At 46.2% G+C, this 25,235-nt stretch overlaps 1 protein-coding gene and 1 long non-coding RNA gene across 2 annotated transcripts in view; one reads left to right on the top strand and one right to left on the bottom strand.

Annotated features, from left to right (window-relative positions):
• LOC138283717 (uncharacterized) overlaps window positions 1-25,235 on the bottom strand; it is a 383,289-nt gene that overhangs the window by 260,990 nt on the left and 97,064 nt on the right. The window lies entirely within an intron of this gene.
• Window positions 14,745-25,235, top strand: part of LOC138283715 (embryonic protein UVS.2-like) — a 630,013-nt gene continuing 619,522 nt past the window's right edge. Inside the window, exon 1 of the mRNA XM_069221759.1 lies at window positions 14,745-15,045. Within this exon, the coding sequence (XP_069077860.1) occupies window positions 14,977-15,045 (69 nt within the window). The 5' untranslated portion in view covers window positions 14,745-14,976. The remainder of the gene's footprint in view (window positions 15,046-25,235) is intronic.

Below are 25,235 nucleotides of genomic sequence, written 5' to 3'. Positions count from 1 at the left end.
ATAATTTGTCGCCACACTACATGGCACCAAAGGGACAAGTAGATTTTTTTACAGGACAAGTAGATTTGAGAAGCAACCTGTCCCCTGGACAAGTAGATATTTTAATAAATTCCACACCCCTGCCTTGAGACTCTCACAGGTAATTTGCTGCACTATATAAATTCTTGATTGATTGATTGATTCAACAGTCTGCCTCCTTAGCAAGCTCCCTGGCGTCAGTGAGCGTTCTATCAATCAAGTGTTGGCACAGGTCTGGAAAACAAATACTGAACATGTGCTCCTTTGCAATCAAATTGTACAGCCCCTGATAATCCTTTACTTCACTGCCTACCCCCAAACATCCAGTGCCTAGCAAAAGGAATCCGAACAATCCACCCAAGTCTGCCAGGCTAGCTTCTGCCCCTGAACTCCTGCCTGTATTTCTCCAGGGTGAAGCCATATTTCCTGACAAGGGCTCCCTTCTTCGAGGCATACACCTTTCTGCCCTTCTTCTCTAGGGAGCTTGTAGGGTGTCCCTCCCCTCGCTAGGGATATGCCTCCATGGACTAGCCCCCAGTTCTCCTTGGGGATCTTGGCATCTGTAAGGCAATCTCATAAGACGTGAATCACTTGTCAATATCGCTCCTGCACAACAAAGTCAGGCACCAGACCTTTGGGGATATGGAATATGGACCCTCTTATCTCCAAAGGGCACTGAAGAAATGCTGCCACCATCACTGCTGGACTCAGCCTGTCTAGCCTTGATGTCCAACTCCTTAAGGCTCCTCTCATGAGCCAAACTTTCAAATTAATTCTCTCCTCTATGGCCAGTTTCTTTGCCTCCTTCTCCAGCTAATCTGGCCAGGTCTAGCTTGAGCCTCCTTTGCTGCCTCTTGTCCTCCTATTCCTCTAATGCTGGGTCCCTAGAAGACACACTGCTGCTCCCTGTACAGAAAGTGATGTCCAATCTTGCAAGTAGGTTACCCCACCCATCCTCAACAGCTTACATTCAAGACCGTCCTGTGGGTCCCGCTCTGATCCTTTCTGATCCTTTTGGTCTTCTGATGTAAACGGTTGCTGGTAGGCCTCTGCCGAAGCTCTCAAGGCCTCTTGGAGCTCAACCTTCTTGTTGCTCCTTTTAGCAGGCAACCCCCTCTCCTGACAAAACTGCTTGAGCTGAGCAACAGTGTAGCTCTCCGCGTTTACATGCTCAAACTCCATCTTTTCAGGAGAAGTCACAAACACAATCAGCCAGATAGACTAGGAATGAATTCAGAACAAAAAGGCCAATCAGGGACAATTTAAAACTCAAACTGGTCTTAGATATGGGATAGTAGTGTACACCAAATCACTGTATAGCACTGCACAAACACAAGTTCTATCCTCACCGCTGAACACCAATGTTAGAAACTAGGTTACAGTTTGACTGGGGTGTGAGCCCTGGTCAAGCAGCAACTACAATCCTTGTCAGGGTAAGGCACAAGCAAACCCCATATTAACCTGCGCTCAACCCCCTGACAACTTGGCACAGAAGAGACGGGCTTAACGTACAGGCAAAGTATTTGTGCAACACTTCAAATAGTAAACCAGTGGAAACACCACACAAACAGATCCCACTCCAGGTTATTTAAATAGAGCCTAAATGTAGGAAAGTACCATCTTCCTTGGCCTGTTACCCCCATTTTTCACAATGTAGGTCAGTATGTTTTTGCCTGTCTCACTAGGATCATGCTGGTCAGGACCCCAGTGCTCATTATTTATGGCCTACTGTGTATGCCTGTGTAGTGCCTAACTGTGTCACTGAGGCTCTGCTAACCAGAACCTCAGAGCTTATGCTCTCTCTGCTTTTAAATTTGTCATTGTAGGCCATTGACTTCATTTACCAATTTCAATTGGCATACTGGACCCCCCTTATAAGTCCCTACTATATGGTACCTAGGTACCCAGGGCATTGGGGTTCCAGGAGATCCATATGGGCTGCAGCATTTCTTTTGTCACCTATAGGGAGCTCAGACAACCCCTTGCACAGGCCTTCCATTGCAGCCTGTGTGAAATAACGCACACGTTATTTCACAGCCATTTTCACTGCACTTAAGTAACTTATAAGTCACCTATGTGTCTAACTTTCACTTGCTGAAGGTTAGGTGCAAAGTTACTAAGTGTGAGGGCACCCTTGCACTAGCAAAGGTGCCCCACATAGTTCAAGGCCATTTCCTCGGACTTTGTGAGTGTAGGGACACCATTACACGTGTGCACTACATATAGGGCAATACCTCTATGTAGATTCACAATGGTAATTCCGAATATGGCCATGTAACATGTCTAAGATCATGGAATTGTCCCCCCATTCCAAATCTGTTATTGGGGAGCCAATTCCATGCATCCTGGGGGCTCCACCGTGGACCCCCAATACTGCCAAACCAGCTCTCTGAGGCTTGCACTGCAGCTGATGCCACCTCACAGACAGGGTTCTGCCCTCCTAGGGTCTGGGCAGCCCAGTCCCAGGAAGGCAGAACAAAGCATTCCTCTGAGAGCAGGGTGTTACACCCTCTCCCTTTGGAAACAGGTGTTACAGGCTGGGGAGGGGTAGCCCCCCCAGCCTCTGGAAATGCTTTGATGGTGCCGTCCTTGCATAAGCCAGCCTACACCGGTTCAGGGACTCCTTCTCCCCATCTCTGGTGCGAAACTGGACAAAGGAAAGGGGAGTGACCACTCCCCTGTCCATCACCACCCCAGGGGTGGTGCCCAGAGCTCCTCCAGCGTGTCCCAGACTTCAGCCATCTTGCTTTGCAAAGTGTGGGGGCACTCTGGAGGCCTTTGAGTAGCCAGGGCCAGCAGGTGACGTCAGAGACCCCTCCTGATAGGTCCATACCTGATAAGGTAGCCAATCCCCCTCTCCGGGCTATTTAGGGTCTCTCCTGTGGGTTCTCTTCAGATTCTGCTTGCAAGTTTCCTTCAGGAATCCTCTGCAACAACTTCAGACTCTTCTGACCTAGGATCAACCACAGCCTGCTGCAAGAAACGCTGTTACTGCAACAAAGTGTCTACAAGAGACACTTTTCTTCAGCAACCTCAGCTCCAAGTCAGCAACTGCAACTTCCACAGTGTGCACGCTCTGGGGACTCCCTGTCTTCATCTTGCACCAGAAGGGCCGAAGAAATCTCCCGTGGACTGACAGAGTCACTCCCCTGCCCAAGCAGGCACCTTCCAAGATGACGACCGGTACCCTGGGACTTTTCTCACAGCGATGGCGCGTGCTCCTAAGGACACAGAGGGTGGACATCATCAACATAGACTGTCCTGCGGTCCTGCTGACGCAATTTGAAAGAGGTAAGACCTTGCCTTCCCCAACAGCGACGGTACCCCTCTGTACTGCGTTTTCTTCGCCTCCTGAGGCCTCTGTGCACTCTTTGCAAAATTCCTTCATGCACAGCCTGGCCCAGGTCTCCAGCACTCCATCCTGTGACGCACAACTCGCTGAGTTGTTCTCCGGCAGCGTGGGACCTTCTTTTGTTGTGCTGCATCAACCGCGTTTTGCACCTCCTTTGAATTCGGATCCTGTGACTCCTGGGGGTCCTGGCTGGTATCCTGAGGGCTCTCTAAAGTGCTGAGAGCTCCCTCTTCCTCCTCACACAGAGTTGAGGCCCCCAGGTCCTATCTGGGTCCATCCAGTGCCATTTTGATGCAAAATGCATTTTTGTCGTAGCCAAGGCTTGTTGGTGACTTCCAACACAAAGGGGGTCATTCTAACCCTGGCGGTCCAAGACCGCCAGGGCTAAAATGACGGGGGCACCGCCAACAGGCTGGCGGTGCCCCGCTGGGCATTCTGACCGCGGCGGTTTGACCGCGGTCAGAAGTGGAAAACCGGCGGTCTCCCGCCGGTTTTCCGCTGCCCATTTGAATCCTCCATGGCGGCGTAGCTCGCTGCGCCGCCATGGGGATTCTGACAGCCCATACCGCCATCCTGTTCCTGGCGGTTCGCCCTCCAGAAACAGGATGGCGGTATGGGTTGTCGTGGGGCCCCCGTAAGAGGGCCCCACAAAGAATTTCACTGTCTGCATTGCAGACAGTGAAATTCGCGACGGGTGCCACTGCACCCGTCGCACCTTCCCACTCCGCCGGCTCCATTCGGAGCCGGCGTCCTCGTGGGAAGGTAGTTTTGCACTGGGCTGGCGGGCGGCCTTTTGGCGGTCGCCCGCCAGCCCAGTGCAAAACCCAGAATACCTTCAGCGGTCTTCCGACCGCGGAGCGGTATTTTGGAGGGGGAAGTCTGGCGGGCGGCCTCCGCCGCCCGCCAGACTTAGAATCACCCCCAAAATCTCATCTGCAACAATCTTCACGCCGTGGGACATCTTTTGCATCATGCAGGAACCCGCTGGCATCTTCCTAGGGTGCATTCCTGCAGTCTTTGACTACCCGGGGACTCTTCTTTTGCACCCTCTTCTGGGTTTGCAGCGGCTCCTGTCCTTCCTGGAACTTTTTTCGACTTTTGGACTTGGTCCCCTTTCTTTGCAGGTCTTCAGGTCCAATAATCCAGCAGTTGTTCTTTGCAGACTTGGTTGGCTGCTGCAAAATCCCCAAAACGAGGTGTAGTGTGTCCTAAGGAAACTTGCAGTACTTTGCTCCTGCTTTTCTGGGCTCTGGGGTGGGGTAATTTACTTACCTTTACTGTATTCTTACTCTCACAGCGATTCTGCACACACTACACTTGTCTAGGGGGGGAATTCATGATTCACATTCCACTTTCTTAGTATATGGTTTGTGTTGCCCCTAGACCTATTTTCTCCCATTGCATTCTATAGCATTTCTTACTATTTGCATTGTTCTATGACTATTTACTTGTCTAATTTTGGTGTCTAGTGTATATATTGTGTATAATACTTATCTCCAGAAGGAGTATTGTTTCTAAGATATTTTTGGTACCGTGTCACCCAAATAAATACCTTTATTTTTGGTAACACTGAGTATTGTCTTTACTTGTGTATCAGTGCTGTGTAACTATAAGTGATATTGCATGAGCTTTGCATGTCTCCTAGTTCAGCCTAAGCTGCTCTGCTATACCTACCTCTATTGCTAGAACACTACTACTTCATAAATAAGAGATAACTGGAACTGGTATGAGGTGCAAGTACCCAAGGTACCCACTACAAACCAGGCCAGCCTCCTACACTAAAAACATAAAGCGTCTACTGGGTATATCTGGTCATGTCGGGTTAGGTCAAAGTCAAAAGTTCAGGTGACGTGCGATGGAGCGTGGGTCGAATACAGTCTCAGATTAGCCCTGCTGAAGTTTTACCGTCTCAAGTTTTGGGACAAAAGTCCCGTTCGTGTTGGCGGGAGTCGCCGGGAGCAAGGAGAGCATCACCGGCAGTGGTCTACATGTTACAGATGAGGCCGGATGTTGCGGGCACGTGGGCTAGAGCTTTGTGTTGGTGGTCTCCCACAAGCTGACAATGCTGCTGTGTGAACAGATGGCCTAGCAGCGGCTTGTGCTGATTTATGGTGTAAGCAGCAAGGTTCCGGTCCAAACAAGTTTGTTTGCAGTCGAGAAGAGCCCAAAAGTTTGATTTCAATAGCTCGAACCACATCAAGGGTCCATGACCTGAGAGGCACCACTAGGGGATCAGGAAATCACTGAAGATGGGTCCAGGAGCTCCTGTGGTGCCTTTTATATCTCTGAGGCTCAGATCAACAGTCTAGCTCTTTGAGCCACTCCAGGGTCCTGGGTTCAAGATGAGTTGCAGGTCCAGTTCCTCCCCAGGCAAGAGGGCAGCAAGTCAGCACAGGAGGACAGCAGTTCCTTTCGAGCAGCAGTCCAGCAGAGTGGCAGGCCTTGAAGCACAACAGTAGCCCTTCTTCTTGGCAGAGTACTCACAGGTCCAAAAGTGTACTTCAGTGGTTGTATCTAATGTACTTCTTTTATACACAGTTGTGACTTTGAAGTGGGGAGAAGCTTCTAGAGGCATGCCTTTGAAATGCACAGATGCCCTGTCTTCCCTGCTTGGCTCCAGACTAACTGCAGGGGGCATGCAGTCCTTTGCAGGACGCAACCTATTCAAGTGTAGGTTGGCTGTGCCCAGCTTCTCTCTCCCATCTTGACAGTAATTACCCATCCAGTCTCACCTAAGCTCCCACTATGTGTGGCTATCTAGAAGGGATACACAAAGCCCGACTGCCAACTACACCCACTCATATGACCAGACACAGGGTGACGGCACCAAATGGCTAAGGTAAGAAAATGACAACTTTCTAAAAGTGACATTTTCAGAATTGAAATGTAAAATTCAACTTCACCATCAGTTAGGATTTTAAATCAGGATTCTAGAGACACCACACATGAACCAGTTATATCTTCCCTTTTGGACATTACAGTTATAAAATGTAATAAGGCAACTTCAATGTTATGCTATGGGAGAAATAGGCCTTGCAGTAGTGAAACCCGAATTTAAGAGTTTTCCACTACTAGAACATGTAAAACTTAAAGGTACATGTCCAACTTTTTAATTACACTGCACTCTGTCCCTAGGGCTGTCTAGGGTCTACCTTAGGGGGTGACATGTGTATTAAAAAGGAATGCTTAGGCCTGGGAAAAGGTTTACTCTGCAGCTTAAACTGTACACATGGGCTCTGGAATAGCAGGTCTGAGACATGTTTAAAGGGCTACTTAATCGGGTGGCACACTCAGTGGTGTAGGCCCGGGGCACATGTAGTAAACTCTACTAGAGACTTATAAATAAATTAAATATGCCTATTGGGTACAAGGCAATTCTACTATGTTTTAGATAAAGAGCACAAGCACTTTAGCACTGGTTAGCAGTGGTGAAGTGTGTAAAGTCCTAAAGGCAGCAAAAATAAAGTCAGCAAAAAAAAAACAGAAGTATAAAGCCAAAGGTTAGGGGTACTATCCCAAGGATGCCAGGTCTAACAGTTTGGAAAAATGATTGGACTCTCCGCCATGGATCAATAATCATGTACCATTCATGAAACCAATGTGGAAGTGAAGAATATTAACATGATATCGCGCCCAGGCGTGGGCGGCTTGTAAGAGAATCACTCGCTGCCTGAGGACACTAGTGACACGGTAGCACGCGGGTGGCTGCAGAGGGAGTCAGAGAAGGCCTGGTCTTCACCATTCCCAGGAGGCATGGCTCTGCCTAAATGAGATGAGCCCCTAAAAGTCCATTCTGCCTGAAAAAAGAAGTCTAAGAGACCTTCTCTACCTTCACCCAGACGTTGGGAAACAACCTGCTCCCACCTGGCTCGGCCACTGTTGTACACTGCTGGTTCTTGTTGAGTCTAGGGCCAATAACTTTTCTGATAGTTTGGAACAGGTGTGCACTGCACAGGTTAGAGATTCAGACAGGAGGGCACTTGTCAGTTGGCACCACTTGACCATCTCGGCCAGAATGCTCTCATCTTATTAAGAGTGCTCCATGCTGCTAAAATGCATTGGAAAACGTCGGCATATCAACACTTGTTACTCACATCACTTATTAACCACAAACATGTGGTCTTCATTTTTATATCCGAGGTCGTTTCCTGGCATCTCCATTTCTTTTATGGGCTGAAGGAAAAACAACTGGAGTTGGGCATCTGCCATACACATGAGGATAGGATCTTTCTCTCGTAGGGGATTTCCATGTATAGTCATAAGCACTGAATAGTTCTGCGCGCCTGCGGGGACCCCGGAGCACTGATGTGAAGTATATTGTTAAGTGCAGATACCAGCCCTTTGGAAAGGGTCTGTCAAAAAACACTTAAGAATAACACTGTGCAGCCTATGTGAACAGCTACACAGGCCAAATTGTTGAAAAGAAAACAGCTGTAGTGTAAATTCACGTTCAAACACACATTTATTCTAGAAATGTAATAAAAAATACATTCTCATACTTTATTTACACCTCTCATGAGAATAAAACAATGCAGAGCAGTGTAGCCCATGGGCTGCCATTATACAGAATGTAAATAGAGCTTTGACTTTAAGAAAGTAAAGTCTTCCTGTATCCCATCATGCACAGCAACAGGCAGTTGCTTCAGTTCTTTTTTCCGGCTCCTTCTGACAGGACCCTGAAGCATTGAGCTCTACCTCACAAAGCTTTTTTGACAGAAAATTCAATTAAAACCTTTTGAATTTCAATTTCACTCGACGATTTTAATATTGAGTGAACATTTGATAACCTTTTCTGTCAAATTCTGACAGAAATTTAAGGTTTTTCTATTTTAGAATGCCTTCACTTTTTGATAAATGTCCTTCTTGTGGCAGAAAAAAGGCTAAAACAGACCCACACCAGGTCTGTATAATTTGCCTTCCATCCAGCCACAAACCTGACTCCTGTGACATCTGTAGAACTTTCTCCAGAAGAACTCTTCGTGATAGGGAGAAAATTCGACTTCAGGCAAGAGAGGAAAGGAGAAGAAGTGGTCAATCTATCACAGAGCGAGGAGAAGGTCAGTCTTCTACCAGGGCTAACCCTGTTTCCTCTGCAACTTCTGCCAGACCTGCTCATAAACGGCATAGGTCTCCGACGACGTCGAGGGCATCGACGTAGAGGCCAGGAACGGCGCCAACATGCTCGCCGTCGAGAACCGGCTCACCGTCGATAAAGAGGCATCGCTCGACGTCGACAGCCATTTCGCCGTCGAGACGGCGTGGACGCTCGCCGTCGAAAAGATCTTGGTCCGGGTCGCCATCGACGCGACTAGGACGATCGGCGTCGAGGGAGAGTGCTCGCCGTCGAAGACGGTCCCCGTCATCACATCGACGTCGAGGAAGGTCGTCGTCGAGAGGATCTCAGCATCGAGGGGAATCAACGCCAAGAGGCACCCGCCGTCACCGTACTTCGACGTCGAGGAGTGTGTCGACGTCGAGGCGACAGTCAAAGAGGCCTAGAAGGGTTTATACCACTTCAGAATCCTCGGCCTCACTCATTCTACTTCCAGCTTCGCCTCAGCTGTCTCCTCGATTTATTCGAGGTATTTTCTAGTGCCAAAGAAGGACAAACAAGAGTTTCGTCCCATTCTAGACCTAAGAACAGCAAACAAGTGGATTCACAGAGAGAAATTCAGGATGCTATCCTTGCACCAAATTTACCCGCAACTTCGTCAGGGCGACTGGCTCTGCGCGATAGACCTTCGCAACGCTTATTTTCACATTCCAGTGAGCGAGAAACATCGAAAATTCCTAAGGTTCACCGTCGGCAAAAGTCATTACCAATTTGCGGTTCTACCCTTCGGCCTCAAATCCGCACCGAGAACCTTTTCCAAATGCATGGAGGTGGTAGCCGCCCATTTGAGGAAGCATTGAATATTTGTCTACCCCTATCTAGACGATTGGCTCATAAAGGCCTCCACCTATCTAGAGGCTCAACAACATTTCAACTGGGCTCAACAGCTGCTCCAGAACCTCGGTCTTCAAGTCAATCTTCTCAAGTCCACAGCAACGCCTGTTCAGAGGCTGCATTACTTAGGGGCCATTATAGATACCAATCAAGGAAAGGTGTTTCCTTCGGAGGAACGACGATTATCGATTCTCCAAAAATGCAAACAACTAGAGAGAACACCACAGACCACTGCAAGCGTAATATCCTCTCTACTGGGCTCGATGGCGTCTTGTATCCACCTCGTTCCCAATGCTCGCCTCCATATGAGACCCTTACAGGAGTGCTTGGAGGATCAATGGTGCCAACTGATGGACTATTGGGAGAGCAGAGTCCTTCTTTCCCCCCACGCCCTACAATCCCTCAAGTGGTGGTGTTCACTCAACAATCTCTTGGTGGGGATTCCTTTCCAACAACAGCCTCCAACTCAAACCATCGTAACAGACGCATCGCTGCTCGGATGGGGAGCGCACATGGATCATCTTCGAGTCCAAGGCAAGTGGTCACAGAGAGAGAGTCTGTATCATATCAACATGCTGGAGCTTCGCGCAGTCCATCTTGCCCTCAAGGCCTTCCTACCTTCTCTGAAAACGGAAACTCTCCTCCTCCAGACGGACAACGTGGCCACCATGTATTACGTAAACAAACAAGGAGGCACCAGGTCCAGGATATTATCCAGAGAGGCTCAGACAATCTGGCATTGGCTTCTAGCCAGGAACCTGTTGTTAGTGGCAACTCACCTGCCGGGCAGGCAGAATGCTCAGGCGGATGCTCTCAGCCGCGTAATGGACGAGAACCACGAATGGGTATTACACGACGACGTCATTCGTTCCATTTTCGCACTGTGGGGTACCCCCTATATAGACCTATTCGCAACCTCAGAAAACAAAAATTGCCAAAACTTCGCCTCAAGATATTACCATCCAGGGACGCTGGGGAATACAATGTGGATAAGCTGGTCAGGAGCATTTCTTTACGCCTTTCCACCACTTCCCCTGATACCGGCAGTCCTCTAGAAGCTATCCAATGCTCAGTCCAAGATGATTCTGATTGCTCCAGAATGGCCACGCCAATGGTGGTTTCCAGACCTTCTTCACCTGTCACTCAAGCCACACATCAGACTGCCTCATCGTCCGGACCTTCTCACGAAGTTCCGAGGGCAGATATCTCATCCCAACCTCTCATCGTTGAGTTTGGCAGCATGGCTCCTGAGTTAGTGCAATATGGACACTTGAACCTACCTCAGGACTGTATGGAAATCCTAAGGGAGGCAAAGCGCCCTTCCACACGATCGGCGTATGCATGCAAGTGGAAAAGATTCTGTGTGTGGTGTTTGGACAACTACGTTGACCCGATATCCTGCGGAGAGGAAACTATCCTGCCATACTTGCTAAGTTTGGCAAAATCGGGTTTACAATTGACATCAATAAAAGTGCACTTAGCAGCTCTAACGGCATATAGAAAGAGCCCCTCTCAACCCTCCTTTTTTAGAATCCCAATTATCAGGGACTTCCTGGAGGGCTTAAAAAAGGTCTTCCCTCCCATTAGGAGACCATCTCCTCCATGGGAACTGAATGTTGTCCTCTCGCGTCTGATGCTACCTCCGTTCGAGCCAATACATAAAGCATCACTTCAAAATCTCACGTGGAAAACTGCTTTTCTGGTTGCAATCACATCAGCGCGTAGGGACAGTGAAATCCAGGCCCTTTGCGCCCAGGAACCCTACACGGTCTTTCATTCTGCGAACGTAGTGATGAGGACGCATCAAAATTTTTACCAAAAGTCGCTTCCGACTTCCATGTGAACCAGACCATTTCATTACCAACTTTCTTTCAAAATCCGACTACCCCTGCCGAGAGAACCCTACATTCTCTGGATGTAAAGAGGGTTTTGAAATTTTACTTGGACAGGACAAAATGCTTGCGTAAATCACAGCAGCTCTTTGTTAACTATGGCCCAGTTAGAACAGGGTTGGGCACGTCTAAGCAATCATTATCCAGATGGATTGTTTCATGTATACTGTTGTGTTATCAGTTAGCGAATAAATCTCTTGGTGGCAGGCCAAAAGCCCATTCTACTAGAGGGAAGGCAGCTACTGCGGCCTTAATGAGAAATATCCCTTTGACAGAGATATGCAAGGCAGCCACTTGGAAATCGGTCCATACCTTTACACAGCATTACTGCCTTGATACAGATGCTAGGGCAGATGCGCAGGTTGGACAGGCCTCGCTTAAGAATTTATTTGCATGATTTAGGTTTTCTTCAGTATTATTCTGTCTACTCCGCCGCGGTTATGGGGATGGGCTTGCTAGTCTATTCAGTGCTTATGACTATACATGGAAATCCCCTACGAGAGAAGGAATGGTTTCTTACCTGTAACTCCAGTTCTCTCGTAGGGGTATTTCCATGATAATCATAAGCAACCCTCCCTCCTCCCCGGTGGAGTTGATATAGGAAAAGTTGCCATAATAATATTAATGTTGGTACTCCAACTAATGTTTTGTTCCTTCATGTCAGATTACAAGCCTTCAAAAACAACTGAATCAACTGCCTGTTGCTGTGCATGATGGGATACAGGAAGACTTTACTTTCTTAAAGGCACAGCTCTATTTACATTCTGTATAATGGCAGCCTATGGGCTACACTGCCCTGCATTGTTTTATTCTCATGAGAGGTGTAAATAAAGTATGAGAATGTATTTTTTATTACATTTCTAGAATAAATGTGTGTTTGAACGTGAATTTACACTACAGCTATTTTCTTTTCAACAATTTGGCCTGTGTAGCTGTTCACATAGGCTGCACAGTGTTATTCTTAAGTGGTTTTTGACAGACCCTTTCCAAAGGGCTGGTATATACACTTAAGAGTATACTTCACATCAGTGCTCCGGGGTCCCCGCAGGTGCGCGGAACTATTCAGTGCTTATGACTATCATGGAAATACCCCTACGAGAGAACTGGAGTTACAGGTAAGAAACCATTCCTTACTGTGACTTTATGACCTTTTGAAAGCTAGTGATTATGCGATAGGGAGAAGTATTTTCTCGGCTGGTGAAAGGTTATTGCACCAGTGAAAACTGACACTGCTCTTTAATTCTAGCTCACTGTACAGTATGCATTACTGGTTTGTGAAGGACATGCTGCTCAGCTGCATTTGTATCGCTTCAGAATTATGTAATGAATAAATGATGCCATTCATACCGGCACACTAACTCAGAGACGGTCTCTTGGCGCTGGTCCTGCTATAAATGAAGAAAAAGGTGTGATTTCAGACTAGCCACGTAAGTGTCTCACAATCCTTGTCTTCAACACAGGTCTGGGAAAACCATTCAGTGTTTTATCCGAACACACAGAACTTAAAGTGACAGTTAAGGCTCATTACGGTACACCATCCTAACCTGTTTTAACATCTGAACATCCCTGAAAACTAGCCGTCTCTCCCTGGCTGCTAGATGTGATCTTGGCTCCATAACCCTGTTAAAACCTTCAAACTGTATTCTGCAGATTAGCCTGCCGGCAGTCCAGTGTAATGACAATTAAATGAATCTACTGTGGCAATGCCAACGGTTCCTAGCACAAGGTTGGTGCTCTTGTAAGGCTCTATGGACAAAAGACGTATAAGATTAGGCCTAGGGGCTCAGTTTATCTCTGCCTTCTGGGCTTGGAGGTCGAATTTCATGTACATTAACCCAATTTTTTAAGTCTCGGCTACTGGAAAGCGTATATGCTGCCTATTGCGAGGTGTATTGTTGGCTTTATTGTCACTTTCGTTTGCCTGCTTCTTATTCTTTACTATGTATGGGCTTGCCTTCCTCTGCTTGTGTTTGTCTCTCCCCTGGACCATGGACATGTTACTTTTGTCCTTCCACTGCTCACTTGTCAATTGTTTCTTTTTGTTTAAGCGTTCTGTAAGATGCATGTGTTTCTCAGCTGACTCCCTCTTGTACTTCTCTCCCTCTCGCTGCCATGCTCCTCTTTCTTACCCATGATCTTACCCTCTATTCCCCAGCTTTGCTTTCTCGCCTGTGTGCTTCTCTCCACCAGTTCTATGCTGCTCCATTTCACCCATTTGCTCACCCCACAGAGCTCCAATTTGCTGTGTCCATTCCCCCACCCACGACCTCCGTGTTGCTTGCCTCATCCATGCCTTGCGTTGCCCCTCCCCAAGTCTCATCCCGTGTAGTTGTTGCTTTACCTCCAGCTCCCAGTTGTTTCTGCCTTTCACCCGTGCCTTTCCCTGTTGCTTCTGCCCCCCAACACACAATCCCGCCGTCGCTTCTGCTCTGCCCGTCACTTCAGCCCGCCCTCTATAAAAAAAAAGACGTTTTATTTACCGAAACAACTCAGATCTGTTACTAAAGAGAAAAAAAACAGCTGCCACGTTTTGTGTGCGTGGCATCGGGGATGCTATGCACCATGGCTAAAAGCCACTGGCAAATAAAATAGGTGCCAAAAGCGAGATCTACAGGCTTTACCAAAGCTTGTTTTAATTACATGACAAAATCATTTTGGGCGAAATTGTAAAGCGCTTCTTCTTCGTTCCAAATAGAAAGAATTCTGTTGTTAGAATTGTTGTGGCTACCTGAGTGGCAACCATCCAGATTCCAAATTATGTTTCAAGCTTGTGTGATTCACAAATGAAGGGGGACCTGAACCTGTGCAGCTAAAGACTGATAAATCACTCTCAGGCCCATTGGAGCTACGTGATTTTGTAGCCACGTTTTGTACATCATTGAATTGCTGCATATGCCATTTAATCCATCATCTGCTGCATAATCTGCAGACTTCAACAAAATGTAGTTTCTAGCATAATCGGTTTGAAAGGTACTTCTTACACAGCGACACAGAGCCTGTTACTTCTTGCTGTATTTGGATGTTAAAACGGTACATATGGAGGAAAACCTGTGACCAGACAGTGTTAACATCTGCAAACGTGGCAAAATTATTGCATAATGCTGCTAGTTCAGTCCCTAGAAAGAGAATGCAATGAGGAAATGATGTTCTGGACTTCATGTGGAAATTCTAGTCCCGTTCAGTACGTGATACTTTTGTGAGGCCTCTTCCCGCCCCAAGTCTTGCGCTGCACACAGAGCTCAGGGTGAGCTGTTCCAGTGTGTGACTCAGACGCCATCTCTTTGTCACCACCACTGCTCATAAATGCCAACACACCAGATTTAGGTCGGAGTCTCCCCCCGATTTTAAAGCCACAAAAGGCCTTGTGTTACTTGCTTCCACTTTAATGGAACTCAGTTTGTTTTTTTCGAGATGTTACCATGTTTGAGAGGTGTAAGCTGCGACGTGCTGCGTCGCCTGCACTGTGTGAGACACCGTGGACAGCCCACACGCCTCGGGCTAGCAGAGGCATATTGTTCAATTTCGAACAGGCCCTTTATGATGAGCGCGGGCCTTCAGGACGCTTTGCTTTTCACCTCAGAAGCCTGCTTTGTCTCACTTCTGGGAGCCACAGGCTCGGTCCCTAGAAGCACGAACACGCCCTGGCCCTGCGTGCAGGCGCCACGCCCTTCCAGGTATATGAAGGGCCTCTGCAGACAGGACGCGGAGGTGAATAACAAGGAGGAAGACAAGCGCACTACCTTCGAGGGTGATACAGGAGCCAGAGGATGGGGCCCGCGTCAGCCATAGTCTGCCTAGGATGTTTGGTGTGTGCGGCACTGAGCGCACCGGTGCAGGTGAGCCAGCGACAGACTTTCAGTCTAAGCACTGTCATTGGATTTATATGGCGCTTACTACCCCTGGAGAGGGGTAAGGTAAACTAAGGCTAGTGATGGTTACTGATTAGTGCTGGGAACTGCGATTAGCCTTGTGCTCTCAAGGAAATCATTCCATGCATGTCCACCAGTTGTTTGTCCTCGTTTAAAATAACAGGAATTAATGTCTGATTCTTTGCGCACTGCCAACCTATATTTCTGAGTTCTGTTGTGTTTGGATCTGTTTTCTGTTTAAAAAAGCAGAGATAGTTGTATGCTATGTTATGCTATTCTATGTTGCTTTGTTTTATGGTATGGTAGCCACTTCTTTTACATTTGACTTTCCTATCCTATTGTACTTTATCTACCATTTGTATAGAGCCTTAGAAGTGTGACCTTGGAGCGCTGTGGTGATTTCACCTAAAGGCCAAGCTAGTGAATGCGAGATTGGTAAAGTGCATGTTATAGTGTGCTCCAGTGCTTAATATGGATAAGAAAAAAAATGATTGCAGGTACTCACATTTGTGTTAGGGGGCTGCCAGCCACCTCTTCCACTGGCTCCATCTTTTTCACCCACTGGAGCTGTCGGCTTCCACTTCCACCACTGGCACCGTCCACTGCCTGCATGCACAATGTCCAAACCTAGACTGCAGTGAGTGAGCCTTCTTTCCTCAAGTAGGCTTCAAGGAGGATTAGAACAAGATGGATCTCAATGATGCATTTTAAAGAAAATTTTAATTTCAAGTTGCTAAAAAGCCACAGTATCTCAAAGGACACTCTTAAAGGGCACTAATGAAATGGGCAAATTGTTTCCTTGTCCAGATTTGGGGGCAGGTGAGGACTGGGTTATGTAAAGAGGTCCTTTTACCTTGCTCTGAATAACATATTAAGCTTACAAATTAGAGGACTGCAGTAAAATAAAAGGGTAAAAGCACTGGCACAAAGCAGAGGTTTGTAAGCTAAAGGTCAGTACTGGCCACGGTGCCTGTTTGTTACTGAGAAGTACTAAGTATTACAACTCTGCTGAGAAATGCAGATAGTTCAATCAAAAGGAAAATCCACAGGTGCTCAGTAGCTGACAGTATCAGCCCATTTAAAGCACTGCCAATGTTAAAAGGTAAATGTGATACCATGGTGAGAGGGTATTGTGGGAAAGGAGAGGGTGCGATACAGTGGGTTCAGAAAGATAGATGTTGTAGGTCCAGAGGTTAGAGTGATACAAGCAAAGGAATGTGATAGTATAAGTTCATAACTGCTAAGAAAGTGCTGATATTGTGGAAATTCTTAAAAAAGGGTAGTCTCAACTCAAAGAGAGAGTGCCACCACAATCAGAAGGCTGTAATATGGCTCTAAGCGTGCTCCAGAGTGCGGTCCTAAAAGTCATGTTCACAGAAGCACAGCTGTGAATCCTTTCCAGGCGGCATGGCTTGGGTAATAAAGGGCAGGACCTAAAGCATGTGAACTAGTTGTTCGTGCTCGAAATAGCATGCCACCTTACCGGTATTCCGGTGCTTCTCTCTAAGATTTTTGTAATTGTATACAGACATTAAACACCACAAATGTGAAACAAACCAGACCCATTGACTTTGCCAGTGCTTGTCAACTCTAATCTTTAATCGGTATCAGGTAGCGGAGTAACAATAATAATATTGTGAATTATAACTGAAAATTTTTAATTTTGAAAATATAGGAATGTGAATTAAATATAACAAAGATCTGTGTGTGTGGGTGGGGGCAGCAGTGGTCTTTTGATTTCCCCAACACTCCTGTTTTCCCCCTCACATCACTCATCCTCTGCAATATCTCTCACTGTGAGCCACATCCTTTTCCTCCCCCACATCTCTCGTTCTAAAATCCTGTGTGCACGTCTCACACTTCATCTCCACCATCTTCATCACTATCTTTTCACGCTGTTCATCTGCATCTAACTTCTTATGTCACTTCCTCTCCACCATCTCCTTTTTCCTCACCTTCTGACACTCTCCTCACCAGATATGTTCATATTGCAATAGCTATTTATATCTCACTCACCCACTTTTCCACAGAATAGTAATTACAACTGGCACGTCACCATACCTCTGTACACTCTGCAGAGAGGCCAAGCATTAGATGAACATGTAGTTTGAACACCTTATAACCAACTCCAGAGCTCACAATTGCGCCTGTCAATAACACCGTCACACAACCAGAACTCACAGGCACCTAGAGGAATTGGTTGATCATTTTTGAGTTTGCTGGAATCGGCTGAGGGTTTCTTTACAAGGGGTCTTATATGTGCGTGTTTCCATCTGCCCAGGAAGACTGCCATGGTGATAGATGTGTTGAGCATGCTGGTGAGTTCCGTGCTGACTTGAGGCCGAAAGAGTGGTGGGGCATAAGACAGTGGGTGCTCCACAGTGGATGGACAACATGATGGCCGTGATGGTTTGTGTGGTGAGCGGTGTCCATGCAGTAATCATCCAGCTGGTGTGCACTAGCTGATCAAGGCTGTTGATGTTGAGAACTGTGAGTTGGGGGGGTTGAAGTTGTTGTATATAGTGGTATCCTAGCTGTGAAAATAGTGTTTGTTGAGACAGTGTCGCAGAGTTTTCTGTGGCTGACGGATTAGACTATTCCATGACTATTTTGAATAGTTTTTTCCTGTGGTTGGCTGCTATATCGACAGGGCTGTGAGGGCTGCTCTCTTGGCTTCCTTGATTTGCCGGTGGTAGTCACTGAGAGCTGCCTTGCGAATGGCTCTTTCAGAAGGGTTCCCGGTGGATTGCCATCATTTCTCGAGCTGGTAGCAGCTGCACTTTTTGTTTCTGAGCTCTGGGGTGTGCCAGCTAGCTTGTTTTGAGGTTTTGTTGGTGCTCACTGGCTCCATCCTCTCATCCTGAGCTGCGTGGAGTCTGCATCACAGTTGGTGGTCTGCAGTGGTCCCCTTGGTCCTCTCTAACAGCTGTCCCACTTTGGTGAAGGTAAGCCCTTGCCTTCCCACGCAGGACAATAACCCCCTGCACTGCGTCTCTTGCAGCTACTAAGGCTTGTTGGCATCTCCTCCAAGGGATCTTCAGGCTCTGTGTAACCCCAGCCTCCAGCACTCTTCCCTGCAATGCACAGCCCTCTGCATGATTTTCCTGCAGTGCAGGACCCTTCTTCAGTTGTGCTGCGTGGGCTCCTCTGCAACTCCTGGGTCCTCTTCCAGTGGGTCCTCTGTGGGGGCTGCCTTTTCTTCTGTGGACTCTCTGCATTGCTGAGGGTCCCTTTGGACTCAATCCCATGGGTTGAGTCCTCCGGGATCTTGCTGATCCCTGGCAGCTCCACTTTTTGTCAACTGCGACTCTTGCCTTTGCCGAGGCTTGTTGGTGGTTTTTCCACGCCACAGACAGACTGCAATCACCATCTGGCGTAGGACGTCAACTGCATCCTCCAGGAACTCTTCACCAACTCCAGGCTTGCATTGCTGACCGTCTTTGTCCTACTGTCGACCAACTTCTGAAACCACAGATGGGTAGGTAGCGATTCCTGCCACCACCGGACACTTCTCAGAGTTCTGGACTTGGCCCCCTTCTTTTTCAGGTCTTTCTCTTCAGGAATTCAATGATGGTTTCTTGCAGTGAGTGTTTTCTTTTATGTGTGTAAGTGTTGTGTGACTACAGTGGTATTGCATGAGCTTTGCATGTCTCCTAGATAAGCCTTGGCTGCTCATTCACTGCTACCTCTAGGGAGCCTGGCTTCTAGACACTGCCTACACTACACTAATCAGGAATACCTGGACCTGGTATAAGGTGCAAGTACCATAGGTACCCACCATACAGCAAGCCAGCTTCCTAAAACCCCTCCCCTTATTAATATGATTCACCCCTGGAGGAGGAGAGTCCCTGGGTCCTTTTCAAGGCTTAGAGAAGGGGCCACATGCCCCCTCCCCAAAAGTAATGTCCCCCCCCCCCCACCAGGCCCTGGCCCACCCCACAGGGGTATTAACAGTAGCATGGGACACGGGAATCCCACCACTATGCTCTGGAGGATAGGCTATCCATACCCTACCTACTTATATCTTCTTGTAACCTTTTTTTAGGACTCAGGACTGAATCCTGAGTCCTAAGATGGCTGCTTATGTCTTCTTGTAACCTATTTTTAGGGATAAGGACTGAATCCCGAGTCCGAAGATGGCTGCAGCCACATCCTTGTTGATCTGATGGCAGCCAATGAGACCTCAGCATGAGATCTGTTGGGTTCACTGACCCTCAACAGCGTGAAATGTACAACGTTCTTTAGCATTAATCATTCAGAAACTACTGAATGGATTTACAGCAAATCACAAAAAGAATGCTTTCTGGGCCGAGATCTAGCTTTCTGCCACATTTGTTGTAGATTCGTTCAGTGGTTTTTGGACTGTTCCCCTTTTCTCAGCCCCCTCTTGGCGGATACCCCAGAAACTTTCCAGGAAAGAGCTAAGGTGGAAGAGACTTTTGTTTATATTTATTATTTTTTTTCACTAAAAAAAACAAAGGTTACAGGGACGTTATAGTTAGAAAATGTAATAGAAAAAACATAGAATTTCACTTAAAAAAAACAAAGGTTACATGGACGTTATAGTTAGGCTCACATTTTAAATGAACAGAACCATAGAAGTTCAGCAGTAACTATAACTCATACCCTAAGGTAACTATAACTTGTGCCCCCGCCATGCACAGTTTTTTCCTCAGAAATGTTACTGCAAATATTACATTGATATTATCATTGATGTTACGAAAGATGTCATGAGTGTTGAAATATGCAGGGTAATTAGCAGTGCATGGCGCAGGCGCGAGTTATAGTTACCTTAAGGCACGAGTTAGAGTTTCTTGAAATAACTCTAACAGCTGAATTTCTATTGTTTTGTATGTCTAAAATGTGAGCCTAACTAAAACATCCCTGTAACCTTTGTGTTTTTTAAGTCAATATCTATGATATTTTTAAACATATTTCCTGACTATAGCGCCCCTGTAACCTTTGGTTTCTTCAGTCAATTTCTCCGTTTTTTTTCTAAACCAAAAAGTAATTTTAATTACACTTTAATTCAACCACCACCATGCACGACCTGCGGCCAGGCCCTGCAGCCAACTCGCTATAACCATCCAAAACCCCATGCCATGCATGGCCTTTAGCCGTGCACGGCGGGGGTTTGTTGCAGGGCCTGCAGCCAACCCCCTATAAACACCCAACTCTGTGCCACGCAAGGCCTTCGGCTGTGCATAGCGAGGGTTGGCCACAGGACTTGGCCTGCGGCCAGGCCCTGCAACCAACCCCCTATAACCACCCAACCCTGCACCAAGCACAGCCTTTGGCAGGACTTAGCAGGAGTTTGTCTCTATAACCACCCTGCCCTGTGCCATGCTCAGCCTGAGGCTGGGTACAGCGGGTTTGGGTGCAGGGTCTGGCAACGACCTAACCCCGCAGCTCTCAGCAGCAGTTGACAAGAAAGCACCCACTTGTCACACTCACTACTTCATATACTGCACTCACAAAAAAGCAAGGACGCAACCGCCATGAAAGTTTACAGATAACTTTTCAATATGCTGTGCCTTGAACATATGCAAGAAATTAGGATGATTAGTACTTTACAGAAGTGGGTGTTAAGCTTGGGCACCTTCTTTGTTTATCTCTTTAAGTGCTTCCTGCTGAAGTTTCATTTCTGTGAAATGAGCATAGTGCCAGAATGAATCCTGCCATCCCGCTTTATCCAATAAGAGACACCGTTTTGTGCAAAATGTCTACCTAATTGGAATACTTTGTACTGGCTAATTCGTAAGTGCTACCTGTTTGGGTAAATGTATAGTGCATCTCCTATACTACAGCTGTGTAAAGGAGGTCAAGGAAATGTCTTCAGTGGCCTTGTGTGTCTGTAAGTTTCCCAATGCGATTCTTCCTAGAACTTCTCCATCAGGTAACTTTACAAGCTGGATCTGCAGAGAAAATGACATGGGGACCGTGGGTCCCAGCCGGCTCCTGTCTCCGTAGGGAGCCGGCATTGCTCCTGCAAGCAGGGAGCTGCTTTAAATAGCAACTCCCTGCTTGCAGGAGCAATGTTTTCATTGCTTTCCCTGCACGCATGTTTACATGCAGGGAAAGAGATAACTCCGCTTTCAGCAAACAAGCAAGTGGAGGTATTTTTGCTTTTGCGTGATGGGAGCTGTCAGCTACCTCTAAGCAAAAGCAAGCAGCTACCTCCTGAGGGTTGGCACCTAGGAGGTAGCGGGAGCTGGCCGTAGGGGATGGCTGTCCTCTGTGACATGCATGGTTTCACAAGGGGTTAGCGTGGCCCCCCTTATTCTTTTAAATTTCCCCCCCTCTTTTATATCGATTTGTAACGCCGGGGAGGTGTAGGTCACCTCGTGGTCCATAGGATCCCCCTATTATTTATTTTTCTATGTTGCCTCTATCAAAACAGCCCCCGGGAGGTGGCAGTCCATGGGGACCGGGGTGGTGTCCGCAGGACCCCCCCCTTTTATTTTAAAATGATTTTGCCATTGGGAGGTGGCGGTCCCCAGGGCCCAGGGGAGCCACGCCGCCACCCCCATCATATTAATAATAAATAAGCCCTGGGGAGGTAGTGGTCCCTGGGGCGTAGAGGGGGAGGAGGGGTCATACACCCCCCACCACGTTTTTTTAGCACATAGCCCCAAGGAGGTGGTGGTCCCTGGGGCTTCTATAAGCCCTAGAAGGGGAGCCGCATGCGCCCACTTCCACTTTGCCTGCAATGCCGTCTGGATCTGGCCCACAGCAAAATTTGTGGATCTGCAGAGATTTTTTCCATGATTTAAAAAAAAAAATACTTTTAAGCTGGGGGGGTCCAAGGGGTACCCCTGTACCAAGGCTTTAAGAAAAACATACCCAGCCTCCTTTTCTTTTTTATGTTTCTTTTTGAGACTCATGGCTGCCAACACTTCCTAGTTGAAGTGTTGGCAGCCAATCAGATCTCCGCATGAGATTAGGCGTGTTCGTAAAGCCTTTGCAACTCCAGATATATAAATTTGATTTCCTTTTAATATTTCAAAAACTACTGCATGGATTTACACCAGATAACAAAAAACACTCTTTCTGAACCAAGAGCTAATTTCTGCCAGTTTTGGTGTAATTCCGTCTAGCAGTTCGGGCTGTAGTAGTGTCTAAAATCTTTACTGGAATTAAAATGGGAAATGCACTTTCACCCCGAAACTTCCCATATACAACAAGAGTGTCGGGCACACTTACTTGGAAAATTTTGTGAAGATTCTTCAAACGGTGCCAAAGATATAGGCAAGTCAAAAAACGTTTTTTATATGGAAACTTTGCCCTAAATATGACTATAATAACTAGAACGTGAAGTCGAGTACCAAGGTAGATGCCAACATTTCCTGGTTTAAAGTATTAGCAGCAAATCAGAGCTGTGGATTTTTGTGCACGATCTCGTCATTATTCGTGAATACATCACAAAGGATCTGCGTTCCTAGATATCCAAATTTATTTTCCCTTCAATATCTCCAGAACAATTTTACAGCAAATAAACAAACGCACAATCTGCCTATGGAAAGCTAGCTTTCTGCCAAATTTGGTGTAATTCTCTCCAGCAGTTCGGGCTGTAGTCGTGTCTAAAGGTCCTATGGGAATTAACATGGAAAAGACAGCTTCTTTGACCCCCCCCACCTCTTTTTCTTGACCCCCACTTGACAGATCACCCAAAACATTCCATGCACAACAAGAATCACCGGCACACATTTTGGGAAATTTTGTGAAGATTTGTTGAACAGTGCCACTGATGTAGGCAAGTAAAAAAAACATGCTTTTTCTATGGAAACATGGTGTTAACTATGACTTCCTACTGGCGACACACACATACAGATGTATTTTACAGACTGTTGGTAGCCACTCTGTAGTTATAGTTAGGATTCCATGAGAAAGGAATTCCTCAGATTTTTGCTCGCTAATAACTTTGCGTCTGTTTGATGAATCTCCACAAAACTTTGCTGTCCTATTCCTTTTTCTACATTTGCAGATGATGCAAAGTTTTGTGGAGATTCGTCAAGTGGTGCAAGGAAAAAAGAAGAGGTCCTAAAACACATTTAGGCATCAGTGCATTTTCCATAGACTTTGCATTCATGTGTAGCGCAAAAATGGCTGAACGGATATGAATGAAATGTTCGATTTATATAAATTATGGTGTGTAGATGATACCTTGGGGTAGTGTTGGTAAGTTTTACACTTATGAGGCATTTTAACTTAGTGGTATCTGTAGTTGCAGTAATTTCATGTACTTTTACGGTATTTTGCGAAAGTACTAAAGTAATATTGATGACAAGGCATTACGTGACTGGCTTATGACCGCTTCTCAAACGTTAAAGGCAGCAATCTTGTTTTAAGTTCACTTAGCAGTGTTCTGGGTTATCGCCTTAAATATAAGTATTTTATGATTTCCCCCAAGTATCACCACTTTATTAAAGTGGTTATAGGTAGGGAAGGAATGGTTTCTTACCTGTAACTCCAGTTCTCTCGTAGGGGTATTTCCATGATAGTCATAAGCACTGAATAGTTCCGCGCACCTGCGGGGACCCCGGAGCACTGATGTGAAGTATATTCTTAAGTGCAAATACCAGCCATTTGAAAAAAAGGTCTGTCAAAAAACACTTAAGAATAACAATGTGCAGCCTATGTGAACAGCTACACAGGCCAAATTGTTAAAAAGAAAAACAGTTGTAGTGTAAATTCACGTTTAAACATCTATTTATTCTAGAAATGTAATAACAAATACATTCTCATATTCTATTTACACCTCTCATGAGAATAAAACAATGCAGGGCAGTGTAGCCCATAGGCTGCCATTATACAGAATGTAAATAGAGCTGTGCCTTTAAGAAAGTAAAGTCTTCCTGTTTCCCAGCAAAAGGCAGTTGCCTCAGTTCTTTTTGAAGGCTTGTAACCTGACATGAAGGAACAAAACATTTGTTGGAGTACCAACATCGATAATATTTATGGCAACCTGTTCTATGTCAACTCCACCGGGGAGGAGGGAGGGTTGCTTATGACTATCATGGAAATACGGAAATCACAAGAAGAGGGACCGGGAGATTAGTGGTCCAGTGTACAGTCTCCCAAATGACATATAACAAATCTAGAGGTACACTGTTCCAGAAAGAGAGAAGTGCGGGAACCTTTATCTATAGGAGTAGGAGCCCTCAAGCATCACATTTGAATGCATGGTATCATCATCGGGAAACACTCCTCGTTAGGCCGGTGTTGCAATGCCTAACGGGCTCCCCGAGGGGAGCTCTTAACCGTATTGCAGATGTAATTAGGTTGAAGTACTCACGCAATAATGGAGAGAGAAAAATGATAAAATTGGTTATCCATCTAATTATTATAATCATAAATTTTAATCAGTTGTGATAAGATGGAGACCAAGGTTAAAAACAAAGGGAGAGGTGAAAGGTGAGTGGTAATGCTCACGTCCTCTCAGCATTTAAACAAGAGGAACTAACAAGTTGTTGTCCTACTTGATAGAAGGTCTACATGTTTCGCGTCTATTGGCCCAACAGGGTCCGCCGACGCTTCATCAGGACCAAGGATAACAAAAACTTCTCCAACAAAAATTAAAATAAATTACCCTACTCGGGAAAAAGGATAGTCAAACAGTCACTTACTTTAGTGCGTCTGTTATATCAAAAGGTCGCCCTACAAATGAAATTGATCATAGAAAATACAAAAATAAATGCAAATTGTATAATACAACCGACACAGTGAACAAAGTGATACAGTGCACCACTCGTGGGAAAATTTTTAAAAAGTTTTGTAGCTTACCATCCCGGTTATAGGAGAGAGCTCCTTGGGATCGCTAGTCAGAAGCTGGAACTGACGTTCTGAGTATTGGTAGTCATAAACAATGAGAGTTATAGCAAAATAGCTAGACATGAATTCAATGAACGGCTAAATAAGGGGTTCAACTCTAAAACATTAAATGAATCCATCAAAAACCAAAAAGAGTTCATCATTCAGCTGACATTTTCTGTTACATTAGCTATTATAAGGGACACTCCCTCAAAAAACAGCACTCGATATGAGTAACAGAGTGTGCGAGGGGTTCCCCTTAATTCAGAATCATTGGGAAACAAATGTGAATTTCAAGGTAATAATGGATTTTTAGTCAGCAATAGTCAATACCTCTAGGCGTCTAG

Source organism: Pleurodeles waltl, chromosome 3_1, assembly GCF_031143425.1.
Source record: "Pleurodeles waltl isolate 20211129_DDA chromosome 3_1, aPleWal1.hap1.20221129, whole genome shotgun sequence".
In the NCBI taxonomy this organism is placed as follows: Eukaryota; Metazoa; Chordata; class Amphibia; order Caudata; family Salamandridae; genus Pleurodeles; species Pleurodeles waltl.
This window is presented reverse-complemented; position numbering and strand designations above follow the sequence as displayed.